Here is a 25,164-nt window from a genome sequence, read left to right on the forward strand (position 1 = left end):
ATGATTATAGTAATGTAACTACTATATAAAATGCAAGTGTCCCTGATTATCAACATATATACATATAGCGCTCAAATCCTTGCAAATCATATATGTACATATATTATGTGTAGTCGCAGATTTTAAAACCAGTCGCGACATTACGTGTACGTTAGGTTTATGCATACGTTGTTGTAAATACGTTTTGCTCAACTACAGGGCTGCCAAAAGTAATAAAACACTCGGCCTGAGCAGTTATTTACATGATTATTTGATTTAATGTACGTAAGTGATCACTGGTGACCACTAGTGGTGTGAAAAAGTGTTTGCCCGCTTCCTGATTTCCTTTTTTTCCCGCGTGTTTGTAACACTTAAATGTTTCAGATCATCAAACAAATATTAGACAAGCAAACCACAAATGCAGTTTCTACATCATCAGGGCATTTATTATCAAGGGGGGAAAATGCAAACCTACAAAGGCCTGTGTGAAAAAGTGATTGCCCCCCTAAAAGTATATGATCGGCAGGCTAATCACTAAACAGGTGGTTGAATTTTTTCCCCACACCTGTAGCTTCTGAATGTAAAGATGCCTTAACAGCGGTTGAACAAACACAAGGTGATTCTTACATAGCGGTGAAAGTTTCATAAATTTTCCAGACGAGGAACAACATACAAACACTTCATCGCCTACAAGTTTCATGTTATTGGTTTTGGGATTCAGCGTAACTGAGCACACGCGAGGTGGAACGATGGTGTAACAGAAAAAGGAAAACACAACACAAAGTTGTAAAACTCTCGATCACTGTCCATACAGCCCATTTTACTTGTTGGTATCCTCTTACTCTCCACCGTGTCGTCTCACGGCAACAATACACATGAGACACTGATGTGTATTGATCGGTGTCGCTATGACAACTCTTCCGAGCTAGGTCCCCTCCGGCGGGACATCGAATTGGATTCCCATGCTCGTTATTTTCCTAAATGCCTGCTCTCGCTCCACTATTTTTCAGAAAGCTGCAATCATTATTCTGACAGAAATAAAATAATGCGCAGGTGGCAATCGAAAGGATTGCATAGTTACAATAGATGAATAACGTATCCCACATTTGTGCCTTACATACAAACGCATACATGCACAGACACACGTGTGTGACAGATGTGATATAGAGTTGGAAGCTCAAACTCCTCCGGGACGATATGTACGAAAATGACAAATTAGCACAATATGGGTGAAACGACAGCGTATACTGATGCTCGTGTTTCCTGAAATCAAGTAAAGCAACACAAAACAGTCTGTGTTTAAATGAATACACATCTCTGAGCTCATCATCGTGCTCCAAACCACGTTCCTCTTTTTTAGTTTATCAAAAACACCTAAGCTGAAAGGCACGCCAGGAGCATCTCTTCTTCTGCGTCTTCCTGCATGCGTGTGAGTGCGTCTGTGTGTGAGGAAACGCTGTGAATCCTCTAATCAAGACACACGGATATGCAATCAGTGTCTGGCAAGAGACAGCTAATTAAGACTGGGCCACTTCTGTGCTGTGCTTTTCATTATATTCCCGGCGAAGGTGGACTATCTGAATGAGACATCAGTTGTCATTATAAAAACATCAGGATCTGCCTATTCTTGGTCATGCCCCGACACGCAAAGAAACACAGTCGCGCACGCACTGTCATTGAAAAGAAAGCTCATAACTATAATTCTGCTTAACAAAAGGCACACTGACATCAAATCCATGTGACACCAAAGGCAGATACACTTTCTTTTGTCCTTTCTTACAAATGCTTACAATCAGGCTTGTATTCACAGCTATCAGCCTCTGAGTGTGTGTGTGTCTTGGTTCACTTGTATTTAAAATTGTAGACTACTTGGCTCTTCTATAGTTCCACGGGGCTTCTCTATGACCCTCTTCCCACTTACAATGAACGCCGAGATCTTGTTTGAGGGAACAAAAGTGTCAAAAAGAGCATGAGCAAGTGTGTGAGCAAGACAGAAATAGAGAGTTCTGGAAATAAAAGAGCAAAGGGGAAGAAAAAAAAGTACAAAGTGAGAAAACTGCCTTGTTGATTATTCAAAAATATTCAGGAAGCAACAGGATCAGTGCTTCAAATGAAAATGGTATTAGTAATAAAGTCATGATATTTATGAAATCAGGGGTGGTCTCAGGCTAATTTTATCCAACAATAAGACTAACAGACTCATTAATTTATGGAGTTAAAGGTCAGAAAAAGCTATTGAGGGATTTACTGGCTTCAACATGTAACTCCTGTTTAATATAAAGAAAATTAAATTTTAAGTAAATCGAATGAAACTTCTAAGTCCAAATAAGCCTGACATGATCTATAATATCTTTGCCATATTATGAAAGAGTTTGACATTTAGAGAAATGCAGATATTGTTAGGTCCCCTGGGTTTATAAAGTCCCAGTGTTTTGAGTTTTTTCGTTACTTTATGTATTTCCTGGTTTTTCTATAAACTGATATTCCAAAGTTTTGTTTCTCATTTAGTTCATTTGATTCACTTTTATATGATGCATAGTGGCAACAAATAGAATTGGGATAACAGGTCTATTGCTTTACTGCGTAACTGGTAACTAATTTTCAAGTAACTTGACCAACACTGGTCTCTAGTCCCTTTGTGTCAGTTTTGTGGTCATCTAGTGATTCTGGTTTTAGTTTCTCTGCTCTGAGTTCGATTCTGGTTTATTGGGTTTTGTTTCATTCCTCGTTATAATGATCATGTTTCCCCCGTATTCTCTAAGTAATGGTCTGCTTGTGATTCCAGGTTTTGTTACTTCATGTTGTACCTTAGTAATCTTTTTATTTTCTGGTTCTTCTCGGTTATGTGATATTCAGTCGTCATCCTCTGCATCTGTATGTGTCCCATCTCAGTGTTTACATTTCAAGCCTCCATTTCTGTTTCCTTGTTAAGATCATATATGTGGATCTGTCACTAGTTTAGTCATTTCCCGTCGTTTCCCATTCCAGCTATGTTTATTGTTCCCTTCAGTGGTCCCTGTCTGTTTCTCCAGTCTGTCCCTATGGCTGTCTGGGTCTCTGTCTTGTTTGTGTGTGTGTGTTTGTTTCTTTTCTTATTTTGATAGTCTCTTGTCCCATGTGTGTTTGTTGAGTTTTGCTATCCTTGGTTTGTTAGTTGGATTCTGTCCCCCAGGTGTCTTCACCTGTCCTTATTTAATGTGGGTGTTTAAGTCCTCAGTTGTCTTCGTTGTTGCGTCGTGCCTCATTCTATGGTACTGTGTGTGCCTCAGTGTTTCCCTAATTCTGTTTCCTACTGGATTACTTTGGAATTACTTTGAGGAAAACAAATAAAAAACCACTTTGGAATTTGCTATTTGAGACCAACAAGCAATAAATGCTCATTGTGTGGCGTACTCATGAATCCCCTGCCCTCCATCCTTTGGGTCCTAAACCTGCCTACCACATAACGTCACATGACACCTACTGGGTTTTTATATCATATGTCCTTCATACAATAATAATGAAAAAGACACAAAATGAAACAGTGAAAGTGATAAAAAAAATAAACAAAAAACATGTTCAAACAATAAAAACTAAAGTGAAATAAGAAAATCCACTGTGGAAGCTGTGAAACTAAAGTGAATTAAAAACAAAAAGTCAAAATGCAATAACAATAAAAAAAACATTAGAAAATACAAAAGAGATGTAGAGTTTTAAAAATAAAGTGCGAGACGCCGACTGGAAATGTCCTTGGCACGAATAGAGCATTAATGTGTAAGTGCAACAATTAAGAATACAGACATTGTATTAATGTAACAATCTTAGATGAGTGTTCACAGACTGGCCATAGGTCGGATAGAGTCTGTGCCAGCAGAGGCCTCGGGCATCATTAATAAGGCCAGAGCTGCAGCTGAAAACAAAGTGTTTTTGTGGTGAGAGGTTTTGGCTAAGATGGGCGGCAGGATATATCTCAAAAACACGATGTCCGAGGTGGGAGAGATCAGCCATAATGTTTCCTGCTCCGTGTCTTGGAGGTGTGCAGGTCCTGTACAGAGAACAGGCAGCAGCTCTCAGCAGAGAGGATGATGGTCTGCAGTCTGCCCTTTGCTTTGCAGTTAAAGCAGGGTACCACATGGTGGCACAGGATGTGAGCATAGACTCAATTACGGGGGTGTAAAAGTGCACCATTATTGACTTTGGCAGGTTGAACTTCTTCAGTCTCTGCTGGGCTTTTGCTGAGACTACTGACGACTCAAGGTCCTGGATGATGATGGTTCCCAGGAAGCAGAAGGACAAAGTGTTAACTGCAGAGTCACACATGGTGAAGGGAGACCCGCATTCCTTCTGGATGCCACAACAATCTTTGCTGTCTATCGAGCACAGTGTGCCAAGAAGTTCTGCTACACCGGATAAATTCTGCAAGTGCTAAAGTAAAATACATAAAGAAAGAAAGAAATACTAGCAGCATTTAATACTCATAGATTAAAATGTTCTTCAAAAAAGCATAAACTGCTTCCATAAAAATACTTCTATCACATTTCACTGGTACGACAGCATGTACCGTCTAGTGGCTGTAGCTTCAGATTTGCTGTAATGCAAATGCGAGACTTGTGTAAATATTCTCCAGAGGCCCCTGGCAAGAAAACAAATTAGAATCTTTTTGGAAATGTCAAGCTTTTCCATTAAATTGCTTTTGTTTTATTGAAATTATATTATAAAGAACAACAAAATAAACTACCACAGCTATGCAGATGACACACAAATATATATCACAATGTCACCAGGAGACCGAGGCCCTGTACAGGCTCTTGGTAAATGCATTGAGGAAATCAATGACTGGTTGTGCCACAATTTTCTCCAGCTAAACAAAAACAAAACTGAAGTAATAGTCTTTGGCGCCAAAGAAAAACGATTACAGGTCACCAGAGAACTTCAATCTATACATCTAAAAACCACAAACCAGGCGAGAAGTTTGGGTGTAGTGATGGATGCAGACCTAAACTTAGACCTAAACACATTAAGACAATAACAAAGTCAGCTTACTATCACCTCAAGAATATTTCAAGGATAAAAGATCTGATGTCTCAACAGGACCTGGAAAAACTAGTCCATGCATTCATCTTTAGTAGGCTTGATTACTGTAACAGCATCTTTACAGGTCTACCTAAAAAATCAGTCAGACAACTACAGCTCATTCAGAACTCTGCTGCTCGAGTCCTCACTAAGACCAAAAAAGTGGACCACATCAGTCCAGCTCTGAGGTCTTTACACTGGCTGCCTGTCCGTCAGAGGATAGACTTTAAAGTTCTGATGCTGGCCTATAAAGCTCTGAATGGTTTAGGACCAAAATACATCAGTGACCTCCTGACCCAGTATGAACCTTCCAGATCCCTCAGGTCATCTGGATCTGGTCTTTTATCAGTTCCCAGAGTCAGAACCAGACACGGAGAAGCTGCATTCAGCTTTTATGCTCCTTATATCTGGAACAAACTCCCAGAAAGCCTCAGATCAGCTGAAACACTCAGTTTATTTAAATCCAGGTTGAAGACTCACCTGTTCTCAGCTGCATTTGAATAAAGCACCAAATCCACACTTTTAAGCTTAAATTTCAAAACTTACATTTAACTACTGATCTTATCTATTTCTGATTTTATCTGTTTTGATTTTATATACTGTTTTGTTTGTTTGTTAAGCTTAAATTTCAAAACTTACATTAACTACTGATTTTATCTACTGTTCTGATTTTATCTGTTTTGATTTTATATACTGTTTTGTTTGTTTGTTTGTTTGTTTGTTTGTTTGTTTGTTTGTTTGTTTGTTTGTTAGTTAGTTAAGTGGGTTTAGAGCTCTGGGTAGCTCCCCAGCTGGGTCTAGACTGGGTCTAGAGAGTATTTTAAATTCAGGGAATTTAAAATAGAAAGTAGCTCGTCCACAGAAGGACTGGTAGCTCCCCTTACGATAAGGGTTCAGATCGCGCGAACAGGTGTGAAATGTGTGTGTTTAGTTAGTTTGTTTGTTTGCTTGTTTTAATCAATTTTAAATCATGCTTTTTATTTGTTTTTGTTTCTAATGTCTCTGTAAAGCACTTTGAATCACCTTGTTGTTGAATTGTGCTATACAAATAAATTTGCCTTTGCCTTGCCTTGAAATTAGAGGTAACATTTTTCTAATAATGGGCATCTCTTGAAGTGTTTACGGCATGAATTTGGAGCAAGGAGAGACAGTGCTGCATAATATCTTTGGACAATTTACCCCAGTATGCATCAGTTTGTTTACATGTGACCTGGTAATGAAATTTAAGTCAGAGCACTCATGTCAAAGTGTATCATATTGTAAGGAGAAGGGCACACGAGGTCTGAGAACCAGGAAATGAGGTTTGTTAGGAGGGTAGCGGGAGGCTCATTAGTTAGGGTAGGTTGTCCAATAATCAGAAACTGACTGAGGCGCAGCAGAGTGGACGTTCGTGAGAGGCAGAGGTGATAAACTTTGACCTACTTTTACATTAATTATTTAAAATGTCTTTCTTATGTTTTTGTAGCCAGCAGTGAGGTCAGCTTTAAAATGTAGGCAATCAGCTGTTCAATCTGTTTCACAGTGAGCGCGTTTTATACCGTCTAATACCACACGTTACCCCAAATTCATTTTTGCTTTTCATATTGTTATGAAATCTTAGGCAAGGAAATAGTTGTTCGAAGTTTTTTTTGTACGCTTTATTAGTTTACTCAAATGTGCATTTTAACTTTAAGATCTAAATAATAAAACCCATAAATATTAATCTTAAATACTTGTTTTGTCTGCTCTTAAAATTAGAAGAAATAGATGAAAATGAACGTGACTTATTCAAGAAATTATGCTTTTGCCATTACTGCTGTTAAAGTGACCCCTCCTGATGGTTCTAGTGTAAAGCTACAATCATTATTATTACAGTAATTATATTTTATGATAACTCTAGCACATATACGTTGAGTTAGGGAAACTCTAAAGAAGGAGGAAAAAAGGCATGTTGTCCGCTTATGGTCACTGATTAAATGTATTCATTATTAATTAAGGTTTGGAGCTCTCTTTAGAGATATATTATCCTCTCTTGATAATGTAAACGTGTACTAAACTTCCAAATGTGTCTGTTTGCACACAAGCAGAAGCTGCACCTACACAGTTCATCTGTTTCAGCTGTTTGCAATATGGCGGGTGGATAGTGCTAAGTTAGCTGAATGCTACGTTAACCATGTGCCTCACCATTGCTGCACTTGATGATGCGTTTTGCTTCTTGTTGCTGGTTACTCTAAGTGTCTCTCTCACACACCCACGTGCACACACTCCTAAATGCCCACTGGAGTTACACTGAACAATGCAATATGTTAAAATTGTTAAGCCCCGCCCCCACGTCCTCCGCCTGTCATGTCAGGCTGCAGGTGTATGCCTGACTGTCGCTTACACCCACGCACATATATAAATACTGACACAACCTCCAGAGCCAGAGAACAGCTGTGTGTCCTGCCCCTTCATTTTTAATGAAAGTTGAGAGTTTTCCTCATTCTGCACCAAATCACTCTTGACCTCTTATAAACGGTCGATATTGGTCGCACATGTGAATGTAACAAACCTGTTTCATTCAGCGTTGATTGTTTTGCTTTTTTCTCATCTGCATATATTTGCAGAAGCGTGGCACAACATACGGAGAGTGAACGTCTTCAGGACCTAAAGCAACCAACCTCCACATTTTACACAGCCCTGAATATCAAAGAAAGAACTCAATTCACACCCCATAATTTAACTTTTCTTCCACAAACTGCTTTTGTGATAACCAAGGCACACTTTGCATTTGATGTACTCGAGTAGCAAAACAAAGAAGGAGGAGTAACATCTCTATTCCTCAACCGGTTTTAACAACATGTTTGCAAAAGAACAGGCGCTGAATATTTTCCAATATACACATCCATTCGTGGCGCAGCTGCAGGGGAGGCTGACACACCGGAGCTCCATCAGCTCATCACGCCTCCCCTGTATAGAACGTGCTGGGACCTGAGGTTGGGGTTGTTGTTGTTGTGTGTGGGACACAGCTGAAAAGCTGCGGCCGTCTGTTAGAGAACAGCAACCGGAATAAAAAGTGTTAAACGTGTGAACTATGTAGTCGGGTCTGTCATTCATGCCACAGTGGTGCCGAAACCCAGGAGACGGCATGGCGGAACCACAACTGGGCCAGTAGTGGAGGCGCTGGCCCGAATGGTGGGCGAGTTCGCAGCCATGCAGAGGGAGCAGGTGGCCAGGCGGAACAGCTGCAGGACCGGTCCGAGCGTGGGATGCAGCTGATAATGAATCTGGCAGCTTGATTCGGTTCCTGGCTGACCCCCACGTGTTCATGGAGGTCAGCGCGCGGGAGGGACCTGCCCAGGCTGAGTCGGAGGTCAGTATGCCGTCTGGACTTGCTCATAACAAGCCGGAGGTCCGCACCCCGAAGCGACCTGCCCAGAAAGAGTCGGGGATCAGAGTGCGGGAGGAACTGTTCTGCCAGAGCTGGTGGACAGCGTGCGGGGAGGAACTGTTCTGCCTGACTCGGAGGTCGCCATGCCGTCCAGTCCAGAGGCGTCCTCACCAGAGGCCAGTACGCTGTCTTGACCTGCCTCAGTTCCGCCAGAGGTCAAGATGCTGTGTGGTCCTGTGTGGCTGTATGGTCGCCTGCCAAGCCGCCTGCGAGCCCCAGCTCGTCACGTCCACCGCTGGACCCGCTCGTCACCGTCGCTGGTGATGAGGTGGGCCCCCTGGTCAGGTCCGTCATTCATGCCACAAGGACATTTGAGAAAAATTAGAACTTTTATTGCGGCTAGTTTCTTAAACCACTTCATAAGATTGTTTGAGGGTTAAGAGTTTCTTCTGAGGTAAGATTATTTTAAGGGGCTCATCTTGTACCCAGAAATATAGCCAAGCAAACATTTTTGTGTGCGTGCAAATGTAAATAATCAAGAGAAATACAACTGAACTATATGTGTGGACCACTCCAAAGACGTGCACGCTTTCCTTCCTTCCCTCTCCATGGGAAACCTGCCTCTGCAATCACCATGGCGATTCCTACTCAACAGGATGACAGTTTTGCTTTGACGTGAAGAGGAGATATGCAGTAAGCACACACACACACACACAGGTTGCCAGGTTCTTGACAATGTTCCCTGTTATTTCTCCCCTTAACAACGCTCTTTGCAGATCTAAAGGCTCATCGAGGCTTCAAATGAACAAGCTAATTGGATTAAAGAGACTCAATTGAGAGAAAGCCAAGTGGGCTTTCTCATGAGAGAGAAAATATGTAAATAAGAGGAGGCCACTAGAGCAGCATTGTGGACAAGAGTGATAAAGAACCACAACAAGACTGAATTAGCTGCTTACAAATACAATAACGATAACACGAGGACGAATAAAAACAATGCAGGTTTATTTGTTAATGTGACAGCGGTAATCAATAAGCCACTGTGGCTGTCAATAATCAACAATGTATTTAAAAAATTAGCAAATTAGCCCAGGGAAATATAATGTGAAGAGACAAAGATTTGCTCTCGCTCATCTAGTTTGAAGAGTCAAAATTTCAAGCTAAATATGTCATTTCTCCATTTCTCTCTGATAAAAACATCTTTATGGTGTTTTTGTGAATCTGGGCTGATGCCACTATCATCAGGCCTGACTAAAATTTGCAGACTGTGGATATAACTCTGCTAGTGCACCTGCAGTTCATGCGACTTTTGATCAGATACTCATTGAGATGTCTGCACACCTTTTTCTGCTACAGCTATCTGAGCTCCTACTCACCCAAGAGGTTTTTCCAAGCGACTGCCCAACGATCCGACTATCTCTCCCAGAGTACAGTGGGCTTGTCCGAGAAAGTCCTGCAGAGTCAAGGAGAAAGAAGTGAGCCGACACATGTTTTTTGTCAATCAGACATTGCATTACTCCCAAACCTGACCTGCTGATCAATACAGAGTCCACCCCCAAAGGCCCAAGTCTTTTCAAATACCACTACCTTCACCTTTGATAGATCATATTAGCAAGAAGAAACTGAGCCTTCCTCCCACCAGCCCTCACACCTGCCCCAGTGTGCTCCTCCACTTCCTTGGGAAATTAAACTGCCTTCACATATTGAAGCTTTAGAGCTGATGCTGAGAGAGCCAGAGACGTGAGTGCACCCGCCGCATCCTAGAAACCTCATGGATTTAAAACAATGATAAGTTGCTTTTCAGTGTCAAAAATGACCAGCCTTCAGAAAACATGACATCCATAAAACCCTAATTTCTCCCATATAAATATATTTAAATAAGGATTATAGAAACATGCCTTCTTCATGGGTCTTTAACTGGGGGTTAGATCATTTGTCTTTGTTAGATAGTATCTCTAATATTTGACCAGAGCAGCTCCAAGCACCACTAACATATCGGATTCTCTTTGGTCCATTGATTAGCCTCTCAGCTTTATCTCTTCCCATCTATCTCATCACAATTACATTCCTGCAGCCACACAGTGTCAGTCTGCTATGAACATATTTGTTTTGGTGGAAACGTGTGCCGAAATTAGACCAAAATAATAATGATGATAATAATTTCCATCCACCATGTAGAGGTGAACCCGTAAATCCACAAATTACCTAGCAACTGTGTCTGCTGCCTACATGAGGTCCATCTGAGAACTGGCTATATGCAACTAATGGCTAAATATATAACAGCATGAGCAAGAAAAATATTTAATGAGAAAAATAGCTGTGTGGGTGTAGCACCTTTCAGCACTTTTACAGAAAGAAATGAACTATTTTATGAGATCCAAAGAACGAGGGAATGTGAGCAGATGAATCTAAATCTACATCTTCAAAAGGATTATAATCATTTTGGGGGGTATCTCATAGCTTTTTAAAGCTCATATATACAATTTGACAAGACTGTGTTATGACCAGTTTTATCACCTGCAGTATTGGAAGATAACTAGAGGGAATTCACTATTAGCTATTTAATTCTGGAAGTTTCCTGATGTTTAAAAGCTTTAGGCTTGAAACTCTGTTGACTTATAGGCTCAACTGTCACTGTGGGCTTTCATGTTTCTTGATTTCTTATCGATACACAATCGGTGGTTTTACAATAAAAAACAACGCATGTTTATATAAAAAAAACATAGGAAAGAGGAAACATACCATAATAGCTAATTTCAGGCAGTAAGCCAGTAAAATACTATGTTAGATAATAATTAGCAATTACTAAACTCAAGAAAACAGCTCAAAACAAATGAGAAGGGGATGTTTTGCTGATGGATCATTGCACAGAGAAATCTGCCTCTGTCCTGACAAAGAAGGAATCACAGCTAAAAGATCTTGTTTAAAAGAAGGACACATATGCTTTTCCATCTGGTGATGTGAAGCTTGAAATTCTTTACCTGCAGTTTATATTTAAACTATTTATTGTAAATGATCAGAAAGCAGATTACAGCAATGAAGAGTACCAGTGCTTGTTTCTGCTAGTACCACATTGCAGATGTGGTACTAGTGCAGTTTTACTATTGAAACATCTGAAACCTGGCTATTTGTTATGATTTTTAAACCAAAGCCTAAATATTAAATATATTTCTTTTAGCCCAGACATTTTTAGTAGCTACCTCTTACATTAAAAAAAGCCAATCAAAAAGCACACGATGTGAATATACTGCACTTACTGTACAAAAGACACCCTATTTTTCAGGGAACATGTTTCAAATTTGGTTAATGTCATATGGAACGACCCAGATATATGGATAAAAACCGAACTGGACACACCAACATTGAGTGTTTTATTTTCATCCTTACTCTTTCTGCTTTTCCTTCTATATGCCACACTAGTTCTCACCCAGGTCCCAGCTGAGTCCGCAGCCTACAGCTCCCAATGTTAAAACACCATCTAATGGGTTAACTCCCCGGCTTCCCCCATAGGAGCCACACCAAGGCTGCTGTCTCTGCCTGTATGAGATTATTGATTTCAAACGAGTGAGCCAAGGGGGAGCAAATCCAGAGCACGGAGGGAAAAGAGAAGAGTGAGAGAACAAGGGTATGGCAATGAAAGAGGATAAAAAGAGGAAAAGAAAAAAGAAACAGCTAGGGGCATCACAAGAGGAAATGATTGCATCCAGAGAGACATCAAACCCAATAAAATAAGAAAAGAAATATCCTGAAGGGAAATATTAAGAGACTAAACCTGCATTGGAGACTGTGTTTTGCACTGTAGCACCCAATTTATCTCCTTTTATTTCATACACTTGTCATATAAACGCCAGCAGTACATTTGCAGTCTTTATAAATGTGAGCAATCAATTTTAGAAACGATGTTCGGCAAAACAGTAAGTGATAAGGTAAAGTATATGGTTTTGGGGTTTTTTTTAAAGGTCAAAACATAAAACACGATTACTGTGGCTCTGCATTAAAATCAGTGTGACTGTTGTACTTCCATTTGCGCCTATTTAGCCGGAGGCCACATAATGATAACGCACAGCAGTCAACAGGTGCATGGGGCCTTAGTGAAGGTGAAATATAAGCCTGGCTACAATGCCTCCACAAAGGTTCCAATTACAGCTATTATATTTACTTGAATTGGCTTATAACTGGGCTGAAGAAATACCATAAAAGAAGAAAATAGATCATTTTGACAACAGTGTTGCTAGAGGGAGAAAGCAGTCCACGTGTCCTCAGGCATTTGTTATTCTTAATCAAATAGAACAGAGGACATGTTGGCATTTAGATGGAGTTTAGTACACAATGCTCCATTTGAAGTGTACAAAAATGCTACCATTATTTCTTCTTCTTTTGTTTTTTTACATCACCATAAAGGGTATGTGTCTGTAATATGCTACGCAGGCAGACTTGTTGAGCTGGATACTAAACGCCATGCAATGATAAGAACTAATGGCTCCAGTGTTTCACCTTGGGGAAAAGCAGCATTGGCTGTTTGCAGCTGTGCTCAGAGGTAGACGTTGACACAAAAGTCAAGTGAGTGAAGGTTGAAAAGCAAACACACTTTCCAAAAAGTACAGTCTGAAACAAAAGAGTCGTTTAGAGTGTGTAAGACTGTGGTCTGCTTTCACCTGCTGCTTGGTTATAGTTGGAGAAAACAAATATTTGGTTAAATCGAAGTAAAGACTTTGGATAACCTTTTATAAACTTTACAACATGAGATCTACTTTTAAAATGCTCAACTATTCTACATTACTGGACTGACGAGTTCCTAATATAAAGTTCAGTTAAAAACTATCCCCCTCCTTCTTGATTTCTTAGATTTTTTTTCATGTTTGTCACACTTAAATGTTTCAGATCATCAAACAAATTTAAATATCAGAAAAGGATCATAACAGAAAATACGAAATTGTTTTTTTTTTATTATTATTATTTTATTTATTATGAGAAGAAAACAATTCCAACTTACCTGGCCATATGTGAAAGACTAATTACGCCCTAAACCTGATAACAGGTTGTGCCACCCACCCCAGCAAGGAATGCAATCAAGCGTTAACTGTCAGTGAGTTGGAGAAATTGTGGTCTACTCTTCCGTTCAGTCGAGTTGGAGAGTTTGAGCGGGGAACTCAAGGGTTAGAACAGGTAACCCACTGATCAGAAGGTTGGTGGTTCAATCCCTGGCTGCTCCATCTGCATGCCAAATATCCTTGGGCAAGATACTGAACTCCATGCCACTCACCGATGCAACCATAGGAGCGTGAATGTTAGAAAGCACTTAAGCATAGAAAAAAAGTGCTTGTATAAAATGGATGAAGGAGCTAAGGTGTATAAAGCACTTTGAGTGCTCAGGTAGAGTAGAAAAGTGCTATTTAAGAACCAGTTCATTTACTCCTTTGAGTCATTCAGAGGTGGACTTGGTCTATTTTGGATCATTGTCTTGCAGCATAACCCAAATGTGCTTCATCGAATCTGTTCTGAAACATGCAAGTGTGACAAACACAGCAACGTGTGTTATGGACACTGAGTGAAAAAGGAGAAAAAAAAACTCCCTTTTAACAGGAAGAACCCTCCGACAGAAAAAAAAATGTGCACACACACATCTGAATACGCGAATATCAAGATTTTTAATGCCAATTCTCTTGTCACCTTATATTCTTATTTATAGACTTTGGTCCATGTAGACAGCCATCTCTTAAAACCTTTGATGTTTTTGTGTTTTTTTGTTATGCATTCAACTGTCACTTTCCTGGGCACACCTGTTCAACTGCTACTTAAGGTAAAGATGTAATCAGCAGAAATTCAATGCATTTAGATGTGTAGACTTGGTCAAAGTAAACATATGAAGGGGGAATACAGATGATTTAAGTGACTTTAAAAGTTGCACAGTAGTTGGTTCCAGATGTGAGTGTTTCAGAAACATTGCCTGGTCTGATGAGTCTTGTTATCTGTTGTGAGTTTTACATGGCAGGCTCAAAATCTGGCATAAACAACATGAAAGCATGGCTCCATCCTGCCCTGTATAAACAGTTCATCCTGTGCTTGTGATATAATGGTGTGGGGGATATTTTTCTGGCACCCTGTGAACCCCTTAGTATTTACCGAGCACCATTTCAACTCCATAGCCTGAGTACCGTTGCTGACCTTGGCCATCCAGCAACACTTATGACCACAGCGTACCAATTTTCTGATGGCTGCTACCAGCAGGATAATACACCATATCACAAAGCTCAGATTACCTCAAACTGGTTTATTGAACATTACAATAAGTACATTGTACTCAAATGGCCTCTACAGTCATCAGATCTCAATCCAATAGAGCACCTTGGGGATGTGGTGAAATGGGAGATTTGCATTATGGATCTGCAGCAACAGTGTGATGCTGTTATGTCAATATGGAATAAAATCTGTGAGGAATTGTTTAATTTATGCCACTAAGAATTAAAGCTCCATGTCCGAGCAAGCTGTACCTAACATAAGGGCTACATTTGTTCGGCATAAAGATATATTCAGACCAAACGAAGTTGAAATTGAATCATACAACTCTAGCTGACAATTTCATGAATTCTAAATACATTCGATTTGCACTGACACACATTTGCCTTTATTTATTATTTATTCAAGTGTGTCCTGAACACACCACAAGTCAGCAGACTAATGACCGGAGTACTCTTATGTGGTTGGAAAGAGTCTAATGACAGGTAATGATATGGTCAGCATTTATGTTCACAAAAACACAAAACAATACACAAGCACTCACGTGTTTCGACAGGTTGGCACTCTTCGAATCAACATCATACCTGCAGAAAAAAACAAAAACACACTGTGAATGCATTAGAGAGTGATGGAGGGTGACAGGCGCTCGGCTGGGAACACAAAAGGGATTACAGAGAGGGTAAATCAGTAATGGGGTTAAGCATCTTGTCACGCAGAATCTCAGCGGAGGCTCTGGGAATTCACTTCCCAACATTGCAGGATCACAGTCATCCTCTATTAAAATGACACTAAATGGACTAATTGGCAGTCACAAGTATATCTGCGAGGCCATACGTGTGAACGACTGAAACAGAAACGATGAACTACTGACTTGCTAGGTGAAGAAGTCTGTCCTCGTTTGTTTTCATCTATTTTCATTACTGTCACACACGTCTGAACAGTACTCACAACTCTCAATCCTCAGTTTCACCTGGCAACCTCTTAAACACACAATATTTGCAGCGAGACAAACTTCTCCAGAAATAGCCCCTCCAGCTCTGAAGAATGGGAGGCAATCAGGCGACCCATTCACTCAGCAATCTGAGGTCATTTCACAGCTCAGGTCATTTCACCCACCACTAAATATGGATTGGCCTCTGCTGGGTAATACAGTGGGGGAGAAATGCTAGGCAATTTTGTTACCTCACATGGATGTTAAAGGTGATGTACAGTATATTCTGTGTGTGGCAGGATTCTCCTTTAATCCAAATCCAAGCATAACCAATATTTAAAATGTCCCATTTCAACTCAGTGGGACATGTGACGTGCTTTATCTTTTTATCTTTTTAGCTGTTTAGAATGATATCGGTATATGCCTCAGCTTAGGGAAGTGTAAAATTAAAGACATATATCAGTGCACTATACTTCACAGTGAGCCCTGTGGAACACAATGCACTATCATAATTCATAGTGAGAGGACATACTGTAGTATTTCATAACCTCTGCTCTGTAACTGTTTTGTTTTCATAGAGATCTCACTGCCATAAGCCTGAGGGAGTAAACATTCTTCAATCTGGTATCATCTCAGACAGCGTTACCCTTTGCAGGCCAGCAGGACCAGCGACATACAGTCGTTGATGAGAGAAGCAGCAAGGCTGCACGCACACATCCGGATACTGTAGACACTGTAGCTTTTGAGGTTTAAACCTGTACTATTTCTAATGGCCAGCTGAGGTCAACTTCTGTAGTTGGAACGTCTCATTATATAAAAGGCTTTTTGGGAAAAGATTTCACATTACTCAAATTTCTTTGTTCCCAAAGATTGTTTCTTGGTGTAAGACTGCAGTGTCCCTCAGACCAAAACCAAATCACATCAAGGCGGCGACAGTGAAGACCCTCGAGACTTCAAGGCATGACTTTCACTCAATGGGAGCCATCACGGTGGCTATCTTTTATATGCAGTCTATGATAGACACATTCACCAAAAGCGCCACACATAGGAGTCTCACACACGGATGCACACGCTGAATGTTACTGAAAATGGCACATAACCTACTCACAGACCCACAAAAAGCCTGTTTGTTTTTTCCCTCAGATGTCCAGTTCCATTCAGAAAACCACTCAAGAGACACAGAGTTATGCATTCATTCATTTATAATCACATAACCAATGAGCAGACATAGACGCAACACGCAAACACACAGATGTCCTTACATGTCCCCATCTTTCTATGAGATGTCATTCTTCCAATAGATTTAAACTTGCTCACCTGATATTGCAAATACAATGATAAGTGCTAATCCAAAACCTGCACACCTCTAATGTAAGAGAGCAACAGAAGACAGGCGGGGAAGCCACTAAAAACGTCCACATAGAGCCAATAGGGCATAAATTTAGCTTAAAGATCATTTGCTTAAGAAGCTTCGGTTGCAGTGACATAAGCGGTAAACATCGGAGTCTCTCCCATCATTCAGCTCATCTTCATTTCATCTGAAATACTACAACACTCATAAGCAAATAACAGTTCAATAACTGAGCCCCACAAAGTTGGTAAAACACAGAAAGTAACTTGTTTGTGTACATGTGAAAATGTACACCGGGCTGTAACATGGTGTGGAACACAAGTGGAGCAGCCGCCATCCCCCAGAAACCCTGGTTGTTATGGCTACCTGCTAAACTTCACACAAACTCACAAACACATGCACCCAGACACGCACATTGTCACCATGGTCACGCATGTGGCAATGCACACACAAATTGCACGCATCAATTTGGGTTTTGTCTCTCCACCACAAGACCCTGCGACACACCTCCTGTACATATGAGCTCAACACATTACTCCTGGCTTAACGTGCAGTCTTAGTCAAGAGCAGATATGAAATAGAGACCACATTTGTTTGGGTTACAAAGTCACATTTGACGTCTTTGTGTGTGTCTACCTTGTTCTTTCCCTCGTTTTGCTATCTATCATGAATCGACTAACATCGACGCAGACACACTAGCTCCTCTTCACGGGAGAACTTTGAGATCCCGGTGGTGCTGTCGCCATGGCTCCCTGCTTTATAGATTAGAATATAAATAATAAAGCCACTGAAAGCCCCATAATTCAGTAACAAATGTGACCTGAGAGCCACATGAGATGGAGAATCCCCTCACCTAATCTAAGACCCTACAGATAGAATCTTTTGCCTCCATGGAAAGAAGTATGAGACAGCTGTGCTCATAGCACATGACTCAGTCATCAGGACATCACCAGCAGAAGAGAATCAGAGCTGTGTACTAGTAATATATGAGACAAGACAGTCTAAATCCATGCATTAGATACAGTATATAAAGACTGCAAACTATGGGCAACCGTGGTAATCTGCTAGGAACCAAAGCAATCACAAGGAGGCTTCTGGTGCAACACCCACCCACCTTTCACAGGAGGTGTTGCTGCTGCTCCGACCTCCTACTTTCTTTGCTTAAGCATGGAGAAGCCTCAGAACCATAGAGATGGAAATAACAATCATCTTTGTGACTATGGTAAAAACAGCCACATTTACCACTTAGAATTTTTCATTTCAATACCTCTCAAAGCTTTCATGAAAGCCAAACCGATATTCAGTGAACTATAACATCATCTATATCCAGAGTCTTAAATGCAAGTTTAGGAACTAGTCATGTCACAGTGATGCAGAAACACACACACGCACTTGTACATGTTACTTACAGGTCAAACCGGAGGTTCTGTCGCTCCTCAAAGAAGTAGTCCAGAATGAATTTCCGAACAAAGTCTGGGTTTAGCGTGTTGTCAATCACCTCTGTTCTGCCAAACTAGACAAAAAAAAGAAAAACAAAGATTAGGAGACAAACAGTTTGGAAATCATTCAACTTTTTACAGTCTACAAGTTTACAATCTATAATATGTGAGTATACATTTCTGCAACTCGCCACGCTTAAAAGCTCTAACCTTTCCCAAATCACAGCTTTTACCAGCACTTTATGACGCTGCAGTGACTCGTGTAAATATTGTATCCACCTGCAGGTTTTTCCTCAGGAGACACATTAGGCGAGAGGCTTGTTACAGAAGATTATGTACAGCTTTAGTGTAATGAATGCACCGCAGCTGAAGTATCAAGTCAAATGGGGTCAGTTGGGTTCCGATTTGGCATTTAACTCAGCCGGTTAATAATGCATGGAGATGACGGGCTACTCGGATCTATGAATAACTGCGAATGATTGGTGCTGAAAGAATTGCCCCCTGATTTGCATTCATGAATAATTACTGTAAAACGTATTGTTGATGGCGGCTCGATCGTAATGAAACGTGCATGCGTTCTCTTAATAAAGTGGTGGCTGTTGGTTATTTCTACTAACTCTCGAGCACTACTACATCACAAGCCTTTCAGTTTACACTGTAAATCTTCGCGTCATTTCCAGATACCTGAACTGTACAAAAGCAGGCAATTAAATCTCACAGCGTCATTAGCCTAGGCCTAATCAAGGAAACTACATTTGCACATTGAATCTCTTCCCTCACTGAATCACTAACATAACATGCCTCAAATCCCACAAACGCTGGATTGAAAACAGTTGTATTGTTGCACTTTGTGTATTATGCAACACTTTGGTATTGCATCCATGTCATAAACATTTTATAAAGTACTGTGAGCTGTATTTAGAGTGTATACAACACTTTAATATTTTCTACTTTCCTCGACAATATCCCGTAGCTACTTAGTATTTAAAAATACTTACAGGACATTGTTTTACTTCTTTTGTCTGTTGGTCTTGCCGAAATATATACTGCACTAATATAGTAGTAGAGGCTAGGGTGCGTACACCAAACAAGTGTTAAATGTCACCTTTCTAACTTGTAAACCACAGCTGAAAGTAACCAAACCTTAAACACTGTGTATATAAGAATGGTTTTAATAGAGCTAGTCTTTTTATATTGAGGTGTGTTTTAGTTTTTTTGGCATAGGTAACGTACGTAGGCCCAGCCACCACTTGAGTCCAAATTGAAAAATCTCACCTGCTACTGGAAATGAAATTTTGTGCAGATGATTCATCGTGACCCTTTGACTTAATTAAAGTGTTACCAACAGGCTGATATTTGTGAAAAAGAAAGCAAACCCTTTTTCAATGCCAAGGTTTTATGACTCAGGATATGACAAAAAATGATTTGGTTTAGTTTAACATCCTCAGATGAACAACAACGCGTGGCAGATTATAGAGTATCGTCATTTATTTAACAGAAACAAAACTGAAATGTAGAAGCTGTGCGTGAAAAACACCGTGTTATGTGATAGCTTGTAGAAACACGTTTAGCAGCGATAACTTTAGATAACAATTTTCTGACTTTATCAGTCTCTTATCGTTATGGAGGAACTTTGGTCCACTCTTCTTTAAAACATCGCCTAAGATCACTGAGGTTTGTGGGTATCTGCTAATGCAAGGCTTTCAGTGCAACACCCTGATTCTTATCTATTTCAGCAATTCTGTTCTGGATTTACCGTCGTTGCTTGGAATCACTGTCCTGTTGCTTTAGCTGTCAGATGGTTGCACATCTGACTGTGGAATACTTTGGTGTACAGAGTTCATGGTTGGCTTGCTGACTGCAAGGAGCCCATGCCGTGTGGCTGCAAAGCAAGCAGTGGTTTGCACATTTGCTTGATAAGCAAAAGGTTGCTGGTTTAATTAAAACCAGAGTAGCAATTCTCCTTTAGGGGTTGTGCTAGGAAGGGCACCCGGTGTACAGACAGAGCTACCTGCTAAGGTGACCCCTTGTGATAAAGGAACAGATAAAAGTAACTTTTATTGTTATGAAATTTAACCAAGCGCTGTGGAGTCTGAGATGTCAGAGCATTACATGACTGGCCTTGTGGTGAAATTGTTGGGGCATCCATTCCTGGAAAGACTAATGAATAATCTTTCTCACTGTTTCTGACATGACTTGACCAATTTCAGCCAATTTCTAGCAACTATGCAAAAAGAACTCTGTTTTCTCCATAGTGTGTACATGGAAAGACAGCAGTGAAGTGGACAGAAGTTTAATAAAATGGAAGGAAATGTTTCAAACCCGGTTTGCACACACTCACCTCTCTCCACTCCCTGTTGCCCATGGCTTGTGTGTAGAGTACACATACTGTAAAAAGAGGCACATAAACAGTAGTTTTAATCATTAACTCCTTACTAACACTCACTTAGCAACTGCCCAGCCATTTTAGTCAGTGTCTACTTTATAATCATGTATAATATATAAGAAACGGGCAAGCAGTCTAAATAAATATTATTATATTGGTATTTACAACCAGCTTTTAACTATCTGACAGGTTGGCTGACTAACGGATGAATAGGAGAGCCTTACTTCATAAGACAGCAAGCAAATAAAATCAAAAAACAAATCAAATGTCATGGTATTTCATGGATCCATTAGAATATGACTGATAAGCCATAAATGCTTGAATTAGAAATATATATTAAACAAAGAAAAACATCAAAGCGTCTAATAGTGTCATTCACGAGTCACGAATATGTGCATTATATTCGCCGGCTTCAGATTGTGAAAGACATCATTTCGGGTGATTATGCAATTTCTCAAAACAAGAGAGTTCTCTAAAAAGCAAATTACGCAGCTCGCTCATCGTATACTTCATTCCTCAAGGCCTTTGATGTTCTTTGATGAGGATATGTACACATCCAAACACCCACGCAGACACATAAAATGTTGATTTTGCGTCTGACAGACAAACACTGGGGATACTTTTGGAGGGAACAGAGAGATTTAAACTTCGTTTGCCTGTATAGATCACTGCTCTTTCGATTTTTTAGGTATTTTTTTTTTACCACCGAGTGACATATCCAAGGTATCGTTCAGTTTTCAGGAACTTTGACATCCTGTTTTCCCGCTCTCCTTCACCTCCTTGCTCCTTCCTCCTGTCAGGCTGCTTCATATCAGGGGGCTAAAGTCAGTGAGCTCAGCATAATCACAGGAGCTACTCAGCATAAAAGCAGTACTAAATTTATGGTTAATGCCCATGCTTCCTGCTCCTAATCACTGTCATCTTCATCACTGTACTCATCACTGCCATCCCCATCACCTTGAGTCATTTTTCATCCATGCACGTGGGAATGTGCTGACATGCTCTGTTTTGCTTGCTGACTACGTGTGTGTGTATTAGTGGTTCATTACAATAGTCATCGCAATATCTTATTTTTATGATATGACAACAATCGCTGTTTCATTTTAGGGAGAAATCGATCTCACCCTACCCTCACTCCCAATGCACACGCACCCATACATGCACACTCCTCATGTGACTCATGCAAACAAATAATGTGAATAAATGTCTTTTAATTTTTGAATTTTTTCATCTCTAGTAATTTAAACAAATATTTTCTTGCTGCATTTTATTTTGAAAACTAGAAAAGCAACATTTCAGCGTCAAACTTCCAGCTTATGCGTGTAACACTGGCATCAGGTCGGTACTGCAGAACTGTAAAAATTTGGATTGGTGTATCCCTAGATAGTCCTCTTTGTAGCATTAAGAATAACTAAACAATGGAATATCAATATTTTCTTGGCGTGAGCTTAGTTTTCATATTGGACAGCAGGCAAGGTGTCACTGAAGTATGGCTGCTTGAAGTAAATATGCTGTGCCTTCTTAAAAAGAAACAAGATATTCAAGTACTTTTTTATGCAGTCCCTGCTTAAACTGTCTGCAGACACATTTGTCAAGCCAGCGCTGAAGCCCTCCTTCAACTTGATGCAGTAGCCCTGACAGTGTTATTACATTTATTTTAGCTGTGGGAAGAGGAGCGTGAGAATTGCCGCCCATTCTGTGAATCTATAGGGAGAAGCTTTCAAGCTCTCAGGCTTTGTGTATTAGTCAGCCGTGCCTCAAGCCAAGACAACATATTTAGTGAGAAAATACTCAAACACAGATTGAGTCACAGCAAAAGAAATGCGCTTCGTTCATCTCCAAATTAATTGCTTATTTCATTTCCTTACAGCGCTCCCATAGCCCTTATTTTTCCCAAGTTTTTTCTCATGTATTCCTAACACTGTTCTTTTTGTTTCCTTTCTTTATGCAAATCAAATGAAAAGTTTACAGACACATCATGGAAATCATCAAGGAATCCCCTTTGTTTCCTCTTTATATTTCACTGACGCAGTGAAAAATATAAAACTAACTAAAACGTGGTCTTAGTGAGCGATAGAGAGATGTCGTCTTACTTGGGTCTGATTTGGAGAAGGTGTCCCTATCCAGCAGGTTTCTGTGGAGACACAATATGGAAAATAATTAGAAACACAGTTGCCTTGGAAAATGAATCCACGCTAACACACTGACTATTTATGTTCCCGGCTTCACATTGTGTTTACAGTAAACCTGCGAAGCGTCCTGATGAGGTGCAGGAGTACAAAAAATATAACATCCAAAGTGCTGTGTAACCACATTAGACACCATGCTGCTTATATTCACAGTTAACATATACAGTACAGACAAAGATAACCCGAGTAATTACAAAATGCAGCTTTTGAATGATGATTTTATTTGTTAAGGGAAAACAATATCCAAAGCTACTTTGCACTGTGAGGAAAAGTAACTGCTCCCTAAACCTAATAACAAGAACTGCAATCAGCCGTTTGCAGTAACTGGCAATGAGTCTTTTGCTTAGCTTTGGAGAAATTTTGAACCACTCTTCTTTGCAGAATTGTTTTAATTCAGCCACACTGGAGGGTTCCTGAGCATGAATGGCCTGTTTATGGTTATACCAAAGCATCTCAATCGGATCAAGTCTTCGTTTTGCTTTTTGAGACATCGAGAGGATCTGCTGGTCTGCTTTGGATCATTGTCCCCGCTGCATAACCCAAGTGCGCACGAGCTTCAGAGCATGAACTGATGATCGGCCATACTCCTTCAGGATTTTCTGCAAGTCGTCCTGAAGCAGCCAAGCAGCCCCAGATCATCACACTACCACCACCAAGTTTGACCGATGCTTTGATGTACTTTGTATGAAATGCTGTGTTAGTTTCATGTCAGATTTAACAAGATACAAACCTTCCAAAAAGTTCAACTTATTCTCATCGATCCACAAACTGACTCCACATTTTTCAAAAAGTCTTCAGGATCAACATTTTTTCTTGTCAGATGTGAGGCGAGCCTTTATGTTCTCTTTGGTCCACAGTGGTTTTTACTCCCATGGTCAAGTCTCTTGCTTATTGTTGAATCATGAACTCTGACCTTAACTGAGACAACTGAGGCCTGCAAATCTTTAAATATTGTTCTGGGTTCTTCTGTGACTTCCTGGATAAGTTGTTGTACCTGCACTCTTGGAGTAATTTTGGTACTCTAGGCTGGCCAATCCTCGAAAGCTTCACGACTCTTCCAGATTTTCTTCCTTTGAGGATAATGGCTGTCTCCATGGTTCTCTGGGAGTCGCAACACTTTATTTAAGTGATTTCTTAATTTGCTAGCTCTGGCAGTAATCAGGCCTGGGTGTGGCTAGTGAAACTGTACTAAGTCTTCCCAAAAAAACATGCACGTATTATTATCCTCCACGTCAAATACCTGAAAACCTTTTGATGGTTACATCAACATTTAGAGAATAAATTCACAATAACAACACAACCGCTAGTTTATACAACTAATAATAGAAGTTCAAACTTTTAATGGGAATTCAGTCTTCATGGTGCTTCACTCCTTGCTTCAAAAACACCAAGTTTGAGCTAATCTTCTCAGTGATGACTCATTGTAGTGTGCAGCCCTCCAAACTTGTGTTTCAGCCAAGATGGGCATTAATACAACCATGAAGAATTTATGCTTCCCCCCCTCCAACAAAGAAAAAAGCTGAGATGATATAAAAACAGCATGACAGCTTATGATTACTTCTGATTTCTCAATAATAAGATCGAGGATGCTGAGGATAGTCACACCTGGAGAGGAGAGAAGAAGAGATCAGAGAGCAGAACACTAACAGGATCACTAACTTGTCACTTTGGTGAAATCAGCCTGAACAGAGCTCTGCATGAATAGAAATCTTCTTCCCAATCACTCTAATCCATGTGACATGCCCCGGCTGCACAAAGGGCATGAAAGATATGGATAATGTTTCCCATCATCCTTTCAATCCCAGGGCTTGTGGCAGACTTTTAAAGGTTCTAAGACAAAGCCCTGAAACCATCGACGGCTTAAGAGTATCAAGGCTTCGAGCTGCTTTCCAGTACCAGTGTTGCTGTCACAGTTTTGTTTCTTTCAGCTCACTTCTCTCTCTGTTTCTGTACTTACTTCCTCTCTGTCTTTCTTTCATGTGAACCTATCAACACAATCTATGACATGTTTCTCTCTGTCTCACTCTTGCATTTGCTCTAAAAGCAAAAAAACCCAACCTCTTGGTATCCCGGCGGTCCTTCCTGCTTGTTTGCTTCTCAGCTCACTCTGTCGCTCATTTGAAAATTGTAGCCTCACTTATGTCAGAGCATTTACTGCAAATGCAGCACACATAATGATTTGTTGTCACTCTGACGCGGTTATTTGAACTCGAGTATGTCAAATTAAAGGTTTCAGGTCAGATTTCTCTTTGAG

The 25,164-nt window shown here is 40.3% G+C and overlaps 1 protein-coding gene across 1 annotated transcript in view; it reads right to left on the reverse strand.

The window, feature by feature from the left end:
• LOC147310538 (copine-8) overlaps positions 1-25,164 on the reverse strand; it is a 104,663-nt gene that overhangs the window by 48,607 nt on the left and 30,892 nt on the right. Inside the window, exons 2-6 of the mRNA XM_086268618.1 lie at positions 22,815-22,855; positions 20,677-20,723; positions 18,306-18,409; positions 15,159-15,198; positions 9,754-9,830 (exon numbers count right to left, since the gene is read on the reverse strand). Coding sequence (XP_086124744.1) covers positions 9,754-9,830; positions 15,159-15,198; positions 18,306-18,409; positions 20,677-20,723; positions 22,815-22,855 — 309 coding nt within the window. The remainder of the gene's footprint in view (positions 1-9,753; positions 9,831-15,158; positions 15,199-18,305; positions 18,410-20,676; positions 20,724-22,814; positions 22,856-25,164) is intronic.

The sequence above is a fragment of the Aulonocara sp. 'chitande type north' Nkhata Bay genome, linkage group LG17 (genome assembly GCF_057382095.1).
Source record: "Aulonocara sp. 'chitande type north' Nkhata Bay isolate Kocher_YH1m ecotype deep benthic linkage group LG17, A_spYH_male_GT1.1, whole genome shotgun sequence".
NCBI classification, from domain to species: domain Eukaryota; kingdom Metazoa; phylum Chordata; class Actinopteri; order Cichliformes; family Cichlidae; genus Aulonocara; species Aulonocara sp. 'chitande type north' Nkhata Bay.